Raw genomic sequence first — 22,508 nt, 5'->3', positions numbered from 1 at the left:
AAAAGAAAAATAAATGTGCCTTTCAACGACGCCAACACTGGTGTATATCCCTCCTCATACAAATGTTCAAGCTAAATATGTCAAACATTCTAAAGGTCATAAAGTTAAATAACTTGTCATATAAAAACTTAACATATCTGTTAACAAATAAAAAAAGTTTTTATTTAATATCTTATAACGGTTTAAACAAGTAAAAAAGCACCATCTCTAAGTATACAAAGGGCATTAAATCTGACAATATTTGAGCATTAGTTACATTACTTGTCAAAGTAGAGCACATTGTTAATTTGATGAAGATAAGAAATTATCACTTTGATATCTTGGACGATGGATAACTTATTCACAAACAAACATAAATATTAAGGACAGATGGTCGGTTGGACCAACAAAGTGAACACAATAGGGTACCAGCAAACGTTAACCAATATTTGTCTAAGACCTCAGAGCGTGGGTCATTCCCTCCAAAGGTGTTTTGCACATAAAGCAAATCTTCACCCGCAAGGGTACACAGCCCTCGCAGACAAGAAGATGACCGCAGGGCAGGAAAACATTGTTTGCCATCTTGTTCTTGCAGAGATGGCACATCATAGTCCTCTTCAGTTTCTTGTTCTCTTCGGCTTTACCGATACCTTGGAAACAATGTTTATCTTGCATTAACTAAATTATATTTTATTTTTCACCTCTTGAAGAGCAATTCATGTTGTTGTTTGCCTGCACTTTAATCACGACATCGATGTGACTTGGTTGATTAGTTCAATGTTTTGTATAAATAAGAGACCACAACATTTTTTTTCGCAACTGAAGTTTTGAGAAAGTCAGATTAAATTTCTTTTTTTTTCTTTTTTCACATAATATACTTTGTAGCTTGGACATTACTCACAAACTGCTCAAGATATTCAAAAGAAACTTTGAACACTTGTTTCTAGAGACGACTCGCCTTAAGTATCATTTAATCCATGCCCCATTTTTATAAACCTAGACCCAAACAGGCAACATGTCGAGCCCTTTGTAAGAGCCTTTGATGCAACACATGATGTTTAATAGCAGACAACACAATTATAATGTTTATTATGACATACTTTTTGTTAACATTCTGCTAGTTGTTATACATGTACATGACAAAGAGTTTCGCAGGTCTGAATATAGAGAATCGCCAATATTTTTAACCAAACAAATGGAAGAAAATCTCAAAATATCAACTGTCAATGTTTGTGTCCATGGCGTTTCAGGTACAGTCTCGTAATGGTTTCCATATGTGCTTAGAAACTGAATCATGCATGTTCAGATTTGGCTTGAATAAGTTACTTGCGTATGAACACAACTCTTTGAAATTGAGGTGAGACTTTGCCCTTTGAGATACAGGCTTGAGAATATACTCAACACACTGCCTCAGCATGGCAAGCATATGTGGCCAATTACTTGGGATTCTAATGTTACATGGACAAAATGCAAACCGGGAAAAGTACAGTCTTAATGACAGTTCTTATTTTGACACGAGTGACCTTGACTTTCGAGTTTCAGAGCTGGGACATATTTTCGACATGCTGCCTCAGCATGATAAACATTCATTTTTAAACTTTCTTTTAAATGCTAATATGCATGGTAAAAAAATTATTTCCGGAGAAGGTACAATCCAATCAACAGTTATCATTACAACCTTTGATCTCTATGCGTGACTTTGACCTTTGAGGTCCAGATCCATGTCTTGGCTACAACAAGCCACCTATTCATGGTGAACATTAGTGGCAAATTTCTCGAATATCCGATTATGCAAGGTAAAGATAAGGCACAGGCGGGGTTCAGTCGGGACCTGAGTCTTATCAGCAGTACTCATTTGAACATTTAGCCTCTAAATGTGACCTTGACCTTTAAGGTACAGACCTTGAAGAGCAGTCATGTCAAGTTTCCAGGGAATCTTAAAGTGATAGGATAAGAGGCGGGCCCAGACAAGGTACAGTAATCATTTCAACATTTGACCTTTACGCTAAACCTTGACCTTTTTGATACCGACCTATGTGTCTGCGAAGCTTAACAGTTGACAAAATTGGTGATGGATGATTCTTCTTTAATGCTTCGAATCACTTAACAAGCGCTGTCTTAGGACTGCGCGCTCGACTTTACCCCACTTTGTCTTTAAAATTAATACAATAATGATGTAATATGTGCTTTTAAAAGCAATAAAAAGGTCAAATAAAAAGTAAACATGAAGTTTTAAATGATTGACACAAGAAAGTAAGCCCTTTTGTGAGATTGAGTTTAAAGTGTTTATTCTGTTATAAGTTACATTGACCTTGCCTTAAACCCTAGGGACCCCAAACGCAATGACATGTGTTTATTAAAAACAATAAAAAGGTATAAAAAAAGGTAATTCAAGAGCCATAATTTGTAATAAGGCTTATTATGGAGTTTTTTTACCTAATTGTTTGATTTCCGTAATCAGCTTTGTAAAGTATTAAAAGCCAATTAAATGAACGGTATAGAAGAAATTAGGGTTATTAAACCCAACTTGCCCTTAAATTTTAACCAGACACAATGTGCCCTTAAACTTTAACCATTTTGTTTTTATGTCAATCAGGGCCATAATTTGTATTTAGGATAATATGGGGTTATGTAACCAAAATGTGTGATGGTCCTGGACAACTGTGTGAAAGTATTAAGTAAATTGAATGATTGGTATTTGAGTTAAAAGTGAAAGTGCCAACTTGTCTTCAGACTTAAACCGGATTCCAACGCCGACACCGGCGCGAGTAATAAAGCCTCCTTATTAATTGAAAAGTCTAGCTAAAAAACTCATAGAATAGGTTGATGCAAAAATAATAATTAATTTTATTGCATTTCAAATCTTGTTCAACTCAATTAACTAATACCAGTAAGGCTTATAAATAGCAAAACAAACACCATATTTAATTTCACATGGTTGCTATGACTTGATATTAAAGGTAGGGACACGGTTCTTGTGAGCGAGACATGCTCATATTACGGTGGTTACTTAAGCCAACTAATTTTAATCCCACTTCATTCTGAAGGTTGTTGTGGCCTTGACGCTGTGGCCTTGACATTGTGGCCTTGACCTCATGTTTTGGTAATCACGTCTATCAAATAATTTTCAAAACCGACCATGAATGAGAAAGTTTTAAAAAACACATGAACGGGAAGAAGTGGCAAACCATACAAAGTTCAGAAGGTAACTGTGAACTTGAAGGTAGGTATGAATGCATAAGAATGATGTGAACAGGACAAAAATGAGATGGACGGATGGATTGACAGAGAAACGGACAGATACACAGATCGATGGACGTGACGACAAGGTTGATTCATATATAGCCCACATTTCACTTTGTGAAGCGGGGGTGTAAAATAATTAGCATTTATAAATGTTTTTGTTCATTGGTATGTTGCCGTAAATTCCCCAGTTGAAAAGATCGCAAAAATATCACTAATAATTTTTATTATTATTATTATTATTATTATTATTATTATTATTATTATTATTATTATTATTATTATCTTGGAATGTATATTTAATTATTCCTGTGCTTCAGAGCAAGTTCATATATAAATATAAAAGCAGCTTGGACTATGCAAGAGAATTGACTGTATAGCAAGCCATTTGTAGGTGATAATTATATGAATTAAAGTACAGGAGGAGGGAAATTACTTAAAGAAAAGTATTAGCTGATATATGATTGCCTATTTTGGTGGTTTTGATAAGGGCAGTAATGTCAGGTGTGTCCAGGTTTCCTGGTTCATTGTTTTGGGTGAAAAACGTCCTCGATTTGAGGAGTGTACACATATTTTTCTAAATGTTTCAATGATATTTTTAGAAAGGATCTTGTGCACCGAATGAAGAGCAATTGCTTGTTTGTGATGACGCCTTTTTTATAGATGAAAATCATTTTTGTATTATCTCGTAAAACCAATGCATGTTCTTATTAGGCTTAGCGACTCACTCACTGCTTTTAATCTTCAAAACAAAGATTTTATACCGTTCCCATATGTGCAAATCTTATCAAATACCCTGTGTTGGTCAATTAAAGGTATTGTTATTATTTTCAGAGTGCAGATCACCATTCGTTGGATATAAATCGGCCCATTTAAGAATGTTCTAACTGGTTCATTATCTTTACATTTTTAGAGCCCAGGTTCTTCCAAATTCCGGTCAATCTATTGCACACTAAAATAACGATTAAAAGGTGTCGAGTTTATTTCCATAATCCGTGTATGTGTTTATAACACTAATAAGAACAGTCAATTTGATTAGTACCTCTAATCTCTCTGCTTAAAGTGGAACTGTCATTATATTTTTGCGGTTATATAGTAAGTCGAGACACGGTTAAGTTTGCAATTGAAATATTGTTTGCTTAAGTAATAACGAAGTACGGATGAACCTGGTTTTTTAACAGAATACACCCGTAAGCATTTTCTTAAATTATTATCATTAAAAACTGACGATCTGCACTCGGAAAACAATAACAGTACCTTTCGTTGACCGAGGTATCAGATTTACACGAAAGAGGACGGTATAAGTCGTAAATTTGAAGAGTAAAGTGCATTGAGTGAGTGGGTAAGCCAAGTTAGAACGTGCATTGTTTTCACGGAAGATTTTAATACAGATATGCTTTTCATCTGAACCAAGCGTCATCATAAACAACCAATTTTCCGCATTTGGTGCAAAAGATTATTGCTTAAACATATAGTTAAAACATATAGAAAACAATGTTTATACTCATCGCATCGAGGAAATTTTTCACCCCAAACAATGAACCAGGAAACCTGGTGGCACTTTTGACATTACTGCGATTGTTTGAGAGGGAAAGAAAAAAACGTTCTAAATTACAACAAGAGATTTTTGCATTTATTCCTCGTTTTCTAATCAGAGTGCAATACTGATATTATTATATTACATTAAAGTGCACGTACGTATCTAACTGGCATTTTACATGTATGTACACTTATGAAACTTATATCATCTCGATAGCATGCCAGATACTTACCTGCATTTTGAGTAGCGGATTGCCCCATGCTTTCAGTGGTATCATTGTATCCATTCATTATATTTGGATCGCCTTCAATGTTGTCCAAAATTTTCACAAGATCTACAGCTTTTAATGAAGCATTCTGACCTATTTTAGAAAAGATAAACAAGTCACGTCCTAGTAATACAATATTCACCTATCGGTTCCGTTGCCATGGCAATATTTCTTGTCCAATTAAAACATCAAAAGACATGCATGAACTAGATAGTATTGCCCTCTAATCACATATCAAGTTTCATAAAACTAGCTTGCATGCTTGATTTTTATCAAGGAAAACATTTGCCAATTGTACATGTATATCTTAAACTGTGTTAAATAATATGGTGTTTGAGTATGGATTTTGGCGTGCATGTGAATGTGTATGTTTCTGTGCATGTGTGAATGCGTGTGTGTGTGTTTGACATAATCCAATTTAAGTGTCATATGTCAATGACTGACACGCGTACTAAATTAAAAACAAACCATATCTGTTCTTGAAGATGTTGAGCGCAATTCTTGCATCTCCTACAGAATATTCAAACTCTGCAAGAGTTTGAAACACAACAGTCAATGGATCTTCTTTTTTTATCTCAAGCTTTTTCTGAAAAAGATCATTTTGTGATGAGAAGGCACATATGAATAGTTTAATACTGTGTCATGAGAACATGCACAATAAAATATTCAGTAAAATAGTTTCAGGGCTATGACACAATATTTTTCAGACGCTATCACTTTGTCTACTCTCTTACTTGATCATTTTTGTGAAGAAATTGCATGGAATTGTTGTCGATTCATCATTTTTATGGAATCTACAAGTTGCCTTTGTCCGCAAGAAAGTAACTGCAAAGATAGCCCTTTAAAAAAAACTCAATTACAATATCACATTAGACATAAAACACAATACAAGAAACACTCATTTGCATGCTACAGTGGGAAAGTTCGGAACATTTTACCAGAAGGAATACGTAGATAAAATATGGAAAAGACATTTAAAGCCTGTTGCAAAAGGTTCTTTTTTCTTCATCAATTGCAAAAACCGTTGTAAGAATTGTATGCATTATTTCATGCATATAGTTTATACATAATGTAAGGTGTTAAATAAATGTTTGACTGTCCTACTTACTCTGTTAAACTATTTTAATGAGATTTCTTGTTAAAATTTAGGTAAAAATTGATGTATTGCTAAGCATTGATGTGTTATATTAATATATTATATTTATGTTTCTTTATGTTTTCGTATTACATTTTAATACGTAACATTTTGAAATGACATAAATTTATGCTTACGTTGCCATTCTAAGCATTTTTACATGTCAAAACGATCATTTATTCCAGTTATAGGCCATAATGAAAAAATGTAATGATGCTTTTTAACAATATGTATCTTTGCAGTACTGAAATGTGTTTTCTCATATGTGTTTTGATTATTGTTTGCATCACATTATTTTAGTGTGTGTGTATATTATTTCAGAGTTGTTGTAAATAAGACGTGTGCTATGTTTGTTTATAATATGATGTCTATGTCTTAATGTGTTACCTATTTCAAATAAAGTTATTATCATTTCATTACCAAGATTGGTTATAATGCCTATGTATATTTAAATGATCATAACTAGTGTTAGACCAGGTGAAATGTCACTCAAATTGTAGGTGCGAAATTTCCCATTCAAACATTGCTTGGTCGAGGGACCTAATTAAATATTGGTCCATAAAAAAGTGTGTAGTTGCCTATTGAAATTAATAAAGTAAATTTGGTTTGACAATTTCATAGACCATTATTCTGGAACAAGTTATTCAGTTTGCTGGTTACAATTAAGTTATTCATCAAGCACAAATGAGTTATTAGCATTACCATTGTCAACCCATATTGCTAAGAATCGGATAAGACATGCTTCAGTATAAGAGGCCATCCCAGTAAATCTGGTCAATTTTTGACTATTCACCCATAGTGAATAGTTTGACCTGGCTACCAATCAAAACTGTTTGAGATGGTATGCCCTTTAACCCATTTCAGAAAAGACTGGATAACATATGGTCAAAGAGAATTTGGTAATACATATTTTTACAATTAAAGCGCCGAAACTCCAGTGGTAGTTTTTGTTATATGGCTGATGTTCGAACTCAATTCAAAAAGTGTGCTCATAAACATTGTTACCATGTTTGGTAAAACAATGTTCAAGTAAGAGAGCGGACAAAGTGAATTTAGTCAAACTTTGACAATTCAATGACAGTTAATAGTGCACTCTGGCTGCGACCGACTTTATTCAAGACAGTATGCCAATAAACATTTTGACCAAGTTTGGTTACGATTAGATAACAAATTTAAAAAGACATAAATAAGAAATTCGACAGCGGAAATGAAAATTTGTCATGTTGTATAACGACTGCATCGCTGGACAACACGATATTTTTTGCCAGCAATGCTACATAGGCGAAATAAAACATAGGATAAACAGCTATGATTTTCGATGGACAATAATGAAAATTGTTTGCCTATTGTTAAACGTTTTTATTGTTTTATTATTACTATTTGTTATTTTTTAATATGAAAACTTCAGTTTGTAAAATGGTCAAGATCATATAAAGATAAAGGCAATAACTCTTAGTTGGCAAGGTTAACAGAAATAACGTATTGCACTCCTTCTCATTGTGCTTGTCACTTCTACCTGATTGCTAAAGTGACTGCTAAATACTACATTCAAAGTATCAAAACTTCATTTGGGTAGTAATATACACTGTTTCCTACACTTGCTAGACTGAGGATCAATTAACCAGCGCATCATAGTAATATGGGCGATTTGTTGGTCTTCATTTTTGGCAGGCAATATTTGAGTGGTTCTCATTATAAATCTTACCCTTTCAACAACACCACCAGCTTCCACCTTCCTGATGTACCTTTTAGACTTGGTAATGAGAACATGTTGGCAGGTCGGGTACAACTTGGCGTGTTCTTCCATTGGGTCATCTCCCTCTTCCCAGTTTCGGAGTCCCCCTCCGCAATGATAACAACGAACGCTGTCTCCCTCACCTGAAATGCATTTTTAGAACGGATCGCGAATATCAAAAACATATGGGTTTTGAAAATAAATATCATAAAATCTATGCTATAAAGTTTACTTTTTATCAAATACATTGGTTAAAATTGAACCTCATTTGTCGCTTATATCAATTATAAAAACATTACAAAGCAAGCACTGTTTTCTTTAAGCCAGTGTGGAAGAATATATGTTTACCCGTGTACATGAGTCCTGCCTCAACTAGTTTCTCAACGCCTACGGGGGCATCTTGTGGCCAGGGGATGGACGCCTCAGTAAAAGATTCTTGTCTCTTTGATGGAAGCGCATACTGGGGATACTTCGGTTTCATCGTACTTATCCCAAGCCCCATGGGAGTTGGCTTCTGGACATCCTGTTTCTGCTTGGTAGTAACTACGCTTTCCTTTGAAGCCATCTGGACATATGGAAAATGAAAATGCAAAGCCGTTTGTAACAAAATAGGTACAGGGTACTGAACAATTTTAAATAATAACAGATGAAATAGGAAACAGGAATTAATTTCATTATCCCGAGTATGTAGCCAGGTGAAAACATCACTGATAGCGACTGTCGCTCTGCTAATGGTACATACTTGTCTCAGTAAGTGCAGCAAAAAAATAAACTCATGTTGACGCACTTTTAAACTCAAAATTATTATATTTATGGTACAATTGATCTTTAAGAGTTCATATGTTATCAGAATAGAAAAAGGCAATATGAACTCAGGAGCTGCCTCTACCGCTTTGAAGTATTATTGACGGAAACGTTATATTAAAAGTTTTCTAATAACATCAAGTTAAACATACCAAGAGTGAAAGGTAAATGGTTGTTCTTTGTTAATGCAAGTTGTAAGTATTTTATCTTATTTCAAATAACAAACAGTACAATAATATAGAAGAAGAAGAATGAGAATATGTAACGTACAGGAATAATATTAAGGACATCACAGTAATGATTGCACAGAAGAATATTACAAACGAGAGTTATTGTGGTTAAACTAGAACTGCATTGAAAGAATAATCATTGCCAAATATTTATTCAATGACTAATAATGATGAAACAAAAAGAATCCTGACCTTAAATAATAAAGGGATTATTGATAGTACATAATAATTTGTAGAAAAACAACTCTGACACTACATCTGCAAACACATCGCAGTGAGAATACATTACATTTTTAGTTATCAAAATTGTTATGTCTATAATAATATTTATTAACGTAAAACAAGTAAATAAAAATGTTTTGATTTGACATGAGTACTATTGGATTCGCACAAACTTGAAAAGGACGTGAATTGTGGGCTTCTAGATGAAAAATCCATAACTTTGTAAACAACTTGAATTATTGTTTTGCCTAGAAAACTGCTTGTTAAGTGCTTGTGTTTTCGAAAATTGTCTTTAAAGTATCTTGTACTCTCTGAAATGAAGTGTCTGTAGTAAAAAGGTTCAAAACAAAACTAAGATCTTAGTGGACTAGAATATAACTCTTTGCTATCTAAATATGTTGGTGTGCGTGTGATGGTACTGGTAAGGTACGGGCTATTGTCCACAGTTGTTTTATTTATTTACACAGGTTCAGTTTATTTCTGTTAACGGTTTTGTTGTTCGTGTTCTTTCATGGGTTTTCAACAAAAAGTGGCGTTTGCTTACACTTGACTGTTTGAACACGAAAGTTTACGTAAAGCAATATGTAAACATTGCACAAGTAATTGACATTAGATCCATGGGTGTGTCTGAAATCCCAAGCAAAGTCGAAAAAAACACAAGAAATATTTGCCTATTACAAGTATTAGTACCAACAATTACACATAGATGTGTTCACCATTCCGTTCAAAATGTGATAGAATGAGCATGATGAGGGCGAAAGATAAAGCGGCTGTGTTTTAATATCCCTTAGAGGAATTAGACAATACATTATTAAAATACGAGCATAACGAGCGCCTTGAAATTTCCATATAAATTCAAAACATGAACGATAAAATATTTACAGTCAAGTATGCAATTGAGTCTAGACATACTTTAATTAAAGCTGCACTCTCAGGGATTGATCTTTAAGATTTCATATTTAAACAGAATAGAAAATGCAATATGACTCAGGAGCTGCCTCTACCGCCTTGAAGTATTATTGACGGAAACGTTATAAGTTTTCTAATAACATCAAGTGAAATATACCAAGAGTGAAAGGTAAATGGTTGTTCTTTGTTAATGCAAGTTGTAAGTATTTCATCTTATTTTAAATAACAAGCAGTTATGCTGCAGTAGACACTTTATTTGATATATACACAAACATGTACAATAACATAGAAGAAAAAATATGTAACAAACAGGAATAAAATTAATGACAGCACAGTTATGGTTGCACAGAATCATATCACAAACGAGAGTAATTGTGTTTTAAATAGAATTGAATTGAAAGAAAAAAAAAATGGCAATTAGCAATATTATACGGTTAACACACCTTTTTGAGGTCGTCACCATCTGCAAAGGCACGCAAAATGGTTTACAGTCCGAGTGCGGAGCACGAGGGTTGTAAACTATTTTAAGGGCCTTTGCAGGTGGTAACGGCCGAAAAAAGGTGTATTATCGTTATTATTGCATAAAATACACACCATGAGAAACGTTTGTGTTAAAAAAAAGGCTGTTAAATGTCACGAAAGCTCGATTCGGGCCGTAACATAACTCGGCAAGTGCATTTTTGTTTCGACGCCATTTTTTGCAGTGTTCATTCGTTTGGAAAGTTTTGTTTTTTTTTTAAATTGACTAGATTACTGGGATTATAAACACAATACCTATTGGGTAATCGATTAAATACCGATATAGTCCTACTTTAACCATTATTTGTTTTGACAACTAATTTAAGCCTGAAAGTTTTGTAAACATGTTCTTGATAAAATGAACAGCATCTTCAGCATCAGAGAAAAAATAGTATTTGAAATTTCTTTGTTCATTGCATACGACGTAATGGAATCATGTCCATATAAGTCGTTTGTTCTGAATAAAATCGATAGAAATAACTAAAGTTAGGAGGAGTTGAACGTTTTAGACTTAATTTAGTGCTTTTAAAGCAAACAAATTGTCAAAACAATTGCAGAAAGTACTATCTAGTAAACACACATCAGCTTGCCAGAAAAAGACAACACAGAAGAAATTATGTAAGTTAGATGCGGTTTATTTAATTTGTTGATATTTGTATACAGCTATATATGCTGAAATTTGTAATTGTGCAAAAGTTTGCATCGTTAACCCACATTCGGTCACAAACTGGTCGCTCAGCTGCCATTGTTATGATGCGAGCCCTGAAAGCGCTTATGTAAAACAAAAAGCCGGTCATTAACGGCACGTTATGGTTTTCGATGGACAATAATTAATTTCGTTTGCCAACTGTTAAACGAGTTTTGTGTGTTTTTTAATGTTTTAATATCAAACTTAAGTTTGTAAAATGGCCATGGTCAAGCTCATACAAAGACAAAGGCAATAACTCTTAGTTGGCAAGGCTAACAAAAATAATGTATTGCACTTCTTCTTATGGTGCTTGTCACTCATACCCAATCGACAGATTTGACCGCTAAAGTGACTGCTAATTACTACATTCAAAATTCCAAAGCTGCATTTAGGGAGTAAAATACACTGTTTCCTACACTTGCCAGCCTGCAAGAGGGTCAATTAACCAGCGCGTCCTAGTATTATGGGCGATTTATTAGTCTTAAAGCTTGGACAGTTTTTGATTAGTTCTTATTATAGTTCTTACCCTTTCATCAACACTATCAGCTTTCGGTTTTTTACCGGCTTCCACTTTCCTGATGTATGTCTTCCCCTTGACAATGAGCACATGTTGGCAGGTCGGGTACCATTTGGCGTGTTCTTCCATTGGGTCATCTCCATCTTTCCAGCTTCGGAGTCCCCCTCCGCAATGATAACAACGAACGTTGTCTCCCACGCCTGAAATGCATTGTTAGAACAGATCGCGATTATCAAAAAAGTATGGGTTTTTAAAATAAATATCATAAAATCTATGCTATAAAGTTCACTTTTTTCAAATACATTGGTTGAAATTGAAACTCATTTGTCGCTTATATCAAGTATATAAAAAACGTTACTAAATAAGCACTGTTTTCTTTAAGCTAGTGTGGATCCAAGTTCTCACAAAGAATATATGTTTACCCGTGTATACGAGCCCTGCCTCAACTAGTTTCTCAACGCCTACGGGGGCATCTTGTGGCCAGGGGATGGACGCCTCAGTGAAGGATTCTTGTCTCTTTGATGGAAGCGCATACTGGGGATACTTCGGTTTCATCGTACTTATCCCAAGTCCATGGGAGTTGGCTTCTGGACATCCTGTTTCTGCTTGGTAGTAACTACGCTTTCCTTTGAAGCCATCTGGACATATGATAGTGAAAATGCAAAGCCGTTTGTCACAAAATAGGTACAGGGTAACTGAACAATTTTAAATAATAACAGATAAAATAGGAAATAGGAATTAATTTCATTATCCCGAGTATGTAGCCAGGTGAAAACATCACTGATAGCGATTGTCGCTCTGCTAATGGTACATACTTGTCTCAGTTAGTGTAGCAAAAAAATAAACTCATGTTGACGCACTTTTGAACTCAAAATTATTGTATTTATGGCACAATTAACCTTTAAGAGTTCATATGTTCACAGAATAGAAAATGCAATATGAACTCAGGAGCTGCCGCCTCTACCGCCTTAAAGTATTATTGACGGAAACGTTATATTATAAGTTTTCTAATAACATCAAGTCAAACATACCAAGAGTGAAAGGTAAATGGTTGTTCTTTGTTAATGCAAGTTGTAAGTATTTTATCTTATTTCAAATAACAAGCAATTATGCTGCAGTTGACACTTTATTTGATATATACACAAACATGTACAATAATATAGAAGAAGAAGAATGAGAATATGTAACGTACAGGAATAATATTAAGGACATCACCGTAATGATTGCACAGAAGAATATTACAAACGGGAGTTATTGTGGTTAAACTAGAACTGCATTGAAAGAAAAATCATTGCCAAATATTTACTCAGTTACTAATAATGATGAAACAAAAAGAATCCTGACCCTAAATAATAAAGGGATTATTGATTGTACATACTAAAAAATAGTTTGTAGAAAAGCAACTCTGACACTACATCTGCAAACACATCGCAGTGAGAATACATAACATTTTTAGTTATCAAAATTGTTATGTCTATAATAATATTTATTAACGTAAAACAAGTAAATAAAAATGTTGGGATGTGATATCAGTACTGTAGGATTCACACAAACTTGAAAAGGACGTGAATTGTGGGCTTCTAGATGAAAAATCCATAACTTTGTAAACATATAATCCTTAAAACTACTTGAATTTTTATTTTGCCTAGAAAACTGCTTGTTAAGCGCTTGTGTTTTCGAAAATTGTCTTTAAAGTATCTTGTACTCTCTGAAATGAAGTGTCTGTAGTAAAAAGGTTCAAAACAAAACTAAGATCTTAGTGGACCAGAATATAACTCTTTGCTATCTAAATATGTTGGTGTGCGTGTGATGGTACTGGTAAGGTACGGGTTATTGTCCACAGTTGTTTTATTTACGTGGACACAGGTTCAGTCTATTTCTGTTAACGGTTTTGTTGTTCGTGTTCTTTCATGGGTTTTCAACAAAAAGTGGCGTTTGCTTACACTTGACTATTTGAACACGAAAGTTTACGCAAAGCAATATGTAAACATTGCACAAGTAATTGACATTTGATCCATGGGTTTGTCTGAAATCCCAAGCAAAGTCGAAAAAAACACAAGAAATATTTGCCTATTACAAGTATTAGTACCAACAATTACACATAGATGTGTTCACCATTCCGTTCAAAATGTGATAGAATGACCATGATGAGGGCGAAAGATAAAGCAGCTGTGTTTAAATATCCCTTAGAGGAATTAGACAATACAGTAGAACACCGCTATTTCGAAGTCGTCGGGACCCAGTTAAGTACTTCGAAATAACGATTGTTCGATATAAACATTGAGAGAAATAACGATTGTCTCCGAAATCCGTCGCATCCGAATTCTACTCTACCGGCGTCACAAAATATTTGTGTCCTGAAATATCAAATGGTTGCATTATACCATTGTATTTTACACTATGTAAAGCGATGTTTAATAAAATTCCGAAACATATATTTTTTTATTATTTTATTTACACAAATTATAATATAATAGTAACATTTTTTACGATTTTATCGGAAAAAAACATCCGTTATATACAAATAATATCACTCAACATTAATCACTCTGTGTATTAGATACCGTTGTTTGCTCCATACACGCGCCAATTAACACAAGGCATTCCTTAAACCGCGATAATTGCACCTTATTATAACGTTAATTGGTCTGTCACGCCGATGTCAGCGTAGGTGTGAAAACACAACAAAGCGAGGACCATGGGTCGTCTGCTAGCGGATTCGAAAAATTACATCGACTATTTTTTGTGCACAGTTTCGAATTCGAAATAAAGATTGATAAATATTCGTGAAAAATGTATTTGGGACCGAGTATTCACAATACATTGAAAACCTTAAAGATAATTACATTTTTTGACAGGTTACTATGTCACAGATGTGCTGTTGTTATAGTTTGCGATTAAGTATAGTCTTTTAATATAAGTATTATCTCATTTTATAAGTAATGATAAACCTTTAAAATCGAATTAAAGTCCTTGAAATCTCCTTAGAAATGTCTTTAATTTATTGCCAGTCTCGCGTTATGACAGTCAAAACACTATAATATGCCATACTGATTTTCGAACAAATGCAGACATCGCAGGTGTTCAGAAAAAGTATCATTCGGACCGACAACTTCCGATATTTGTCGGCCCTAAGGAAAGTTTGCCGGTCCGACAATCCTTGTTTGAAAACTTGCCTTTTCAGCGTCTTTCTTGCGAATTTAATGTTGCCAAGGAATAAAAAGGTATTAAGATATTAACCAGTTAATTTTGCTTATAATAGGTTTGCTCCGATTTTTTTAACTCCGCCATTTTTACACACGCACTAAGTCTTTACGAAATTTTTGTTTGGTCGATTTGATGGCATGAGTAATTTTCGGACCATACCGAGACTGATTTCGGAATCAAAGTACATGTAAAAAAATAAGACCTTTTATGGAAAATTTGAGGCTATCTTTTAAAACATTCTAAGGTTCATGAAACACGTTAATCAGTTAGCCTTTTAAAAAAAACTAGAGAATAACTTTTATTAGGGAGAGACGTGTTACTCGAAACAAACATTTGTTTTTGTAAGACCTGATCATTTAAAACAGTTACCGCCACATCCATGTCACTCCGCATAATGGCTTGTTCTCTTTCCTCATTATCAGCTTTTTTATTATTATTTAAAATTTTATTGTTTAATATTTATAACACAATGTGAGCTTGCTCCCATAAATGTGTAGGGGATCGTGAATCACTAGAAATTAGTATTATCTTACCTTATTTTGTGTTGTCTAACCTAAATAGTTTCGGGGATTACCAATGGAATCCCATTAAATCTATGTTTAGCGACATCTCACCCTGTTGGAGAAACGGATACGTTTCATTATTTAGGCACACCCATGCGAGCATAGCGAGCGCCGTTAAATGTTATAACGATTCGTATAGTTTATGTATTTAAATATGATAAAATGTAGATTTTGAAATGTTCGATAAGAAATCATGGAAGGGCATGGTGGTTTTCGTGGACTTAAGTATTTTCTGCATAACTTATTGTTAAACGAGTGTTTGAAGACAGTTTGCAAGTTCAATTAATGTGATTAACTCCTGATGGTGCAAAGTTTCAGAAAATTGCTTAGAGAAAACAATATTTGATAAACATATAGAGCTGATTTTGTCTACATTCTCTGGTTAAACTGTGCTTAAGAGTGTGTCGTGAGTTAAAAATGGTTAATTTTGTGTTATGACTAACAAGTTAAAGTGATTTCGAGTGCAAATATATTAAACATAACATTTTAATACATTATGCAAAAACATGATTTTGACTGTTGGAGTTGCTATTTTAAAGAGCTCTTAAATTCTAAGGGTTGTTTTTACAATATAACTTTAAATCACATATATATTTTGCTATTTTTGGAACGGGTTTCCACATGAAAATAAAAAAAGTTTAAAAACAAAACGAAATATAAAACGCTATCCAAAAGAACAAATTACACCAATCAGAAAATGCCAACTCATATAATGGCTTTGTTTCTTTTAATAAACACATGACCATGAATCAAAGCATGGTTAAACCATCTCAGAACATTGGCTATCTTCCATGTTCCGTGTTTATAACTTTTGAAGCTTAATGTTTTGCGATTTCGAAAACCGGTTTAACATGGTAAATTTAGAATCTATCTGGCATTTTTTTCAGATTACACAGTAGTTACGTTAAATCAATTTTATTGTTGAATGTTTAATTCACAAGTGGAACTTTCTTCAATCAATGGTGTATGGGGTCGTATGGGGAAGAACTAGAAATCATAGCACGGTTAGGTAAAAATCTACTGTTTCATTTTTAATGCAATTTGTCATCGATCGCCGAAAATGGCAATTTTACCGGATATTGATATTCAATCTATTTATTGTTTAATGTTTAGTACACAAGTGGAGCTTTCTACAATAAATGGTTTTGAGGGTTGTGGTTGAAGCACTAGAAATTAAAGTTATAGTATCTGCTTATTGGTCAATATTGACTATAGAATATATAAGAAATTAGTGCTGTCTGAACGAAATAATTGGGGTATTTCCAATGGAATCCCATTAAATCTATTTTTAGCGATATGTCACTACAGGTATGTTTAAATAGTTAAGTTTTATTATATGAGCATTAGCTATTGTTCATATTCCAAACATTATGAATTATTAAAATACGAGCATAACGAGCGCCTTGAATTTTCCATATAAATTCAAAACATGAACGATAAAATATTTACAGTCAAGTATGCAATTGAGTCTAGAAATACTTTCATTAAAGCTGCACTCTCAGAGATTGAACGTTTTGACAACTGCTTTATTTTTTGTCTTGGAACGAGAAAGTTTTTGTGTAAATATCTGCAAACCAGTGATAAAAGACTGCTGACAAAAGATTTGATCGCAGTTTTTCATATTTCCGCTCCAAAATTGATGTTTTATGCATTTTTCTTAAACCGTTAGTAACGGTTTAAGCCATAAAATATTAAATTTGGAATGGAAATATTAACATCTGCCATCTTATCTTTTGTCAGCATTCTTTGCAGATATTTACGCAAAATTTGGCTAATTCCAAGACAAAAAATAAAAAAAGTTGGAAAAACGGTAAATCTGTGAGAGTGCAACTTTTTAATTAAGAAATAAACTATTCCTATTAACAGATTTTTATCAAATTCTTATTTTCGCGATAATTACTTTATTTCCGCCAAAAACTAACTACATTTTTGTCAAAAAGGCTATTTTCGCGAAAATAACTTTATTTCAGCCAAATTTACTACATTTTTGTGAAAAATTATATTTTCGCCAATTCTAACACTATTTTCAAACTTTTAACAAAACTTATTTTCGCGTAAATAACTTTATTTAACCCAAAAACTAACTACATTTTTGTCACAACAATATATATGCAAAAAGCTACAGAAACATGCTCAGTAGCAAAAAGTTTAAACATAAACCCGGTTTAGTGGCAATGGGCAACGCCAAAGACATAGCACACAAATTCACAAACAATAAACCTTATTTACAGATTTTTAGCGCCATTAAATGTTCCAAATAAATTCAAAATATGAACGATAACAATTTAAAAATATACAGTAAAGTACGCAATTGAGTCTAGACATTTTAAAGAAATAATTTTCAATTTTCAAATGCAATCAGGCGTTTTCATTAGCGAACAATAAAATGAAGATTCTAGTGATTAAGCATGGTTCTTTTCGCATGCCGGTGTAACTTTTCGATAGACGAATCAATGTAATTTGTACTACTCTTTCATCGTAACATGTTTGATATTAATAAAAAGTAGCAAATATTGTTATGTTCAAATAATTAAGTATCAATTAATTGCCTATGTTCTACTAACTTACTTGTCACGCCTTTAATCCAACACTTAGGTCAGTGTCAAATTGAGTAGCGATCAGTGTTACGTGATCTTGTGGTGTGACGGTGTTACAAGCTGAGTCCTAATTGGCTAGTGAAAAACCCGCGCCGGACTGCACGAAGAACGTACCCGACCAAAAATCTTATCATAAACAATAAGCTCAGTCATCATGGATGAAAAGTTTGGCTTTCTCAGGTGTAATACTCATTTAATGTAAAAGAGGGGGGCGTATTGAAAAAAATAGTATTTATATTTGCTTTTGATTATTGTTTTTCTTGGCCAAATAGAAGCGTGGGAGACTTCCCGCACTATTCTCGATTTACCGGATGTTTACAAATTGAGCTTCCGGTCAAAATATTCGGGTGACTGTTTAGATATTCTCATGTTTCATTATTAATATCTTTGTTTGTTTCCATCGTTACTGAATGTTTTTTATTAAAACCGTTGTCTCGCAAATCGAATTTTAACTTATGTACATCGGGGTGTTCCGAGCCTATTTAAAGCCTCCGAAGTGAAAGCAGAGGCTTTTTTTGCAAGCCAGGGACCGACATGAAATTTTACTGAATAATATGTGAGGTTGTTCCTTGGTATCTGTGGACATACTCGAGATGCATATTTTGATAATAGGCATGAGGTTCCTATGGTTTGAGAGGGTCCAAATGTACCTCTGGGGTCAGGGAAAATCTTTCAAAAGTAGGTGCTAGGGGCCCACAGTTCTTTCACTCTCTGGTGTAGATATGATGTACTTCAGCGGTCCAGAATAATAAGGGCCTCAGTTGATGTCGCGAAGTTGTATCAACATATTAAGTCTAATGAGCCAGGGGGAATGGGTGTTGGTACTAGGCGTCTCCAGCCTCCTCGTATAATTAAGTATGATACCGCCCCAGTAGCTAGGTTGATATCCACTTCAGAAGACAGGGACCATCCTCAATCTAGGCCGAGAAAGCTTAAGATAATAGACGAGGGCAGGTGAAGCGTATAGCCTGTATCGTTTTTGCGATTTGCTGTCAAAATTATTCGATAGGGCAGGAAACAATGCTCCTCCTTTTAGTCGGCTAGATGATAGGGTACCACGTGCAGGATTTCTTTAGCCGGAGACCTTCGCCTTGGAGGGGGGGGATAGATGTTTTGTATGAGGTGGTAAAAACCCTAAACCACGGTTCAAGCTCTGAGAATTCTCCTAAGGTACGCCTGGTCACACGAGATTATTCTGAGGGTGAGACTGTGCAAGGGGGCTCCTAAATGATGTAGTCGCGATGTTCTTAATTGCAAAAGAATAGGTCGGAATGCGGATGTGCCCATTCCTGAAAAAACACGGTCCCATAGCTGATGGAGTCTTTAGTGGGTAATGTAAAGGTGTAAAGGAGCGCTGATCTCAATTTAGAGGAGTCGGAGCCAATTGTGCTGAGGGTCAGGTCAAATTACCTTAGCATAATTGAGGTCAAGTTAGGTATTTTTGAAGTTTCTGCTATTGTCGATACGGCGACAGAGGTGAACATCATTTTAGCCGACTCTCTACAGGAGAATGAGAAAGCGCCCGGTGTACGTTAAACATGTATGTCTCCTGAATGCGGTGGGGGGATTTCTACATGAAAAGTTATATAGTAAATCCCTTGAGGTTTTGTAATATGGACGCTGGATTATCGGGCTCTTACTTCGGTTACAGTCAATGATGTTTATAAGAGTGTACGATTGTCTTGATACGCTGTGTTAACCAAATACGGTTTTCTTAATTGGGTGCTTACAGTGCTTACTAGCATGTAAATCTCCAAAAAGGATAGGCCCAAAACAGCGTTAATCATCCAACACGGTGTGTGCTTAAGAGAACATGGGTTTGGTCTGACGGGGGCTCCTAGTACGTTTGCCTAGGCTTTCAACCTAGTTTTAAGGGGTTTGAACTGGAAGATTGCTTTGGCTTTCTTTGATGACATCTTAGTTATGGGGTATAACTTTAACGAGCATATCAGGAACCTCAGAGCGACTTTGGAGCGGTTAAGCATGCATGAGCTTAAGGTAAAGCCTCAAAAATGTGAATTCTTCCAGAAGAGGGTTGGGCTTCTGGGAAGGGTAGTGAGCGGTATTGATTCGATCGAACTATCGGACATTGACATCCAAGCGGTCAGGAAATGGCCCATCCCGGGTTCTACTTGGGATGTGCAATGAATCCTTGGGTTGGCCATTTATCATAGGGTCCTTTAAAGGAACTTTGCATCTTTCGCCACGCCACTTTACTGTCGTACAGGAAAGAATCCTTTCATGTGGTTCCCTGAAGCTAGGGATGCCAGGGAGGCCTTTGAAGCACTGAAAGAGACGTTGGTTACGGCACCGTTGTTGTCACTCACCGAAGAACGCGGTTAGTTTGTACTGGATACTGACGCCTCTGATTCAGCGGTAGATCGGATTCTGTTTCAGGTGCACACGGGGTGAGAGGTGATTGTGAACGCTTGATTCGTCTTCACCCTAGAACAAAAAGTGTATTATACCACACGCAAAGAGTTGTTAGCGGTTGTGAGATTGGCTCGACAGTTCAGGCATTATTGAGTGGACAGGCCGTTTGTTGTCCACAAAGATCACTTAGTTTGTCATGGATGATGCCGTTTAAGGAACCACATGTGCAGCTGTCCGGAAGGATGGAAGAGTTAAGTCGGAACACAATGATTGTTAAGTATCGTTCGGAAAAACAACACTCAAATGCTGATGTTCTTTCTAGGTTGGGTTCTGGAAGTTCATGTCCTCTTTTTTAAATTGGGGTGGGGCTGGGGGAACTTAAGGTTGAAGACCTCCGGTAATGCCTTCATTTAGTTATGGTCTGTTGAAGCCAATGTCTTTAAAATGCAAATACAATACAAATTATACGCAAGATTCAAGGGACATAATGAAAATATAACTTTTAATATAATGCTCTCTCAAGCCTGAACATGCCTTTCACAAGTTCGATATAGTCCACATATCTACAAAAAGATTCTTGTTACGCTTTCTTTTATTATAAAAGTGAAAATAAACCTCCATGGTGATGTGGCATCATAAAAAGAAACAAGAGCATCGTCTGTGGGTGTGCTGAACGCTTGTCCTTTTACGGTTTATTTATTTCTTATTGTAAATTTTATAGTGAACTGGTATTCCAAAGTTTGAAAGTGATAGCTTTGATAGTTTGCATGTAAGCGACCCTAGCTCTGTACCCGTACGAAATTTTCAGCAGGAATCCGGCCAGAATTTGGCAGGAAAGTTGCAGGAATATTATATTTACGCTCGTAATCTGGCAGTAATTTATTTGTGGGCAGGAAAGTGATGTACCTGGACTGGAACTTCATTCATTTACGGACGGATAATATTGAAAATATTACAAAATTACGGTTGGAAACTGATTCTGGCCGTAATTTCATTCAAACTTAGAAAATTTCTGAAATACTTTTCACTGCTGAAACAGACTTAGTTTTCCATGACACACGTAAAGTTCATTTTTCTGCCCGTAAATAGGGACTTCCATGTTTTTTTAATGACTTTTATGTTTAATGGTGCATCATCAGAATTTGTCTTTATTTTTATTCTTCTTCTTATTATTATTAATATTATTCATTTATTATCATTATTTATTAATATCATTATTTATTTTTTTGTTATTATTATTATTGTTTTCGTTATTATTATCATTATTATATATTTTATTTATTATTATTATTATTATTATTATTATTATTATTATTATTATTATTATTATTATTATTATTATTAAATTTTCATTTCATAAGTTTAAGATTTTTAAGCACAAAAAGATAAACATACATTATAATGTTATTGGTTTATAACCTTATTAACGTTAATTGTTCTTCCTTACACACTATACAATTTTCTAAAGCAAACCATGAACAAAAATATTTCAGTTTTGTATTCTTTATAAATTAGAAGCCTTTTATCAGTGTGCTCTGTTAGTTTATTGACCAAGCTATTTCTCACAGTACTCATTGCCTGGGCTTATCAGATTATCTAAGGTTAGGCAGAAAATTTCAGTGAGTATGCAGAGAATCAGGGCTCAGTAGCCAATAAGATCAGTGGATTTTAAATGTTCAGGCGGTTTTCTTGATGTATCACGCAGCCATGGTGATTTAACCTTCTGAAGATTCCTATTGTTTTGCTGGATATAATCAGGATCTCTCATGGTTTGAAGGTAAACACTTATTTCAAAATGTATCTTAAATTATATCTCATTCATTTTATCCTATTTGTTACATAATTATGAGTCTTTTAATAGGTTATGATATAGATAGGTAAAATAATGTTATTCACCTCACTGTGAGTTCATAACACATGGTATTTCAGATTGTATTTGTATAGAAAACATGTTCATAACTTAACATTTGTATGTGGAA

At 34.5% G+C, this 22,508-nt stretch overlaps 1 protein-coding gene across 1 annotated transcript; it reads right to left on the bottom strand.

Moving 5' to 3' along the window:
- Positions 1–121: 121 nt before the first annotated feature.
- Positions 122–21,733, bottom strand: LOC128238676 (baculoviral IAP repeat-containing protein 7-like). The gene is made up of 8 exons (XM_052954814.1): positions 18,128–21,733; positions 12,212–12,427; positions 11,799–11,989; positions 8,249–8,465; positions 7,871–8,043; positions 5,499–5,616; positions 4,995–5,123; positions 122–629 (listed from the first exon to the last, which is right to left on the bottom strand). The coding sequence occupies exons 2-8, from the start codon at positions 12,342–12,344 to the stop codon at positions 433–435; spliced, it is 1,158 nt and encodes a 385-aa protein (XP_052810774.1). The 5' UTR covers positions 12,345–12,427; positions 18,128–21,733; the 3' UTR covers positions 122–432.
- Positions 21,734–22,508: the final 775 nt, after the last annotated feature.

Source organism: Mya arenaria, chromosome 6 (assembly GCF_026914265.1).
Source record: "Mya arenaria isolate MELC-2E11 chromosome 6, ASM2691426v1".
Taxonomy (NCBI): domain Eukaryota; kingdom Metazoa; phylum Mollusca; class Bivalvia; order Myida; family Myidae; genus Mya; species Mya arenaria.
This window is presented reverse-complemented; position numbering and strand designations above follow the sequence as displayed.

What these genes read in the sequence shown, in the direction of transcription:
- LOC128238676 (XM_052954814.1), bottom strand. Translation starts at nt 12,344, where the DNA reads ATGAAACCGAAGTATCCCCAGTATGCGCTTCCATCAAAGAGACAAGAA. An exon ending in CTGGTGGTGTTGTTGAAAGG is followed by an intron (nt 5,617 to 7,870) that starts GTAAGATTTATA and finishes GATCTTTTTCAG; the next exon opens with AAAAAGCTTGAGATAAAAAA. An exon ending in ATCCGCTACTCAAAATGCAG is followed by an intron (nt 630 to 4,994) that starts GTAAGTATCTGG and finishes ATTGTTTCCAAG; the next exon opens with GTATCGGTAAAGCCGAAGAG.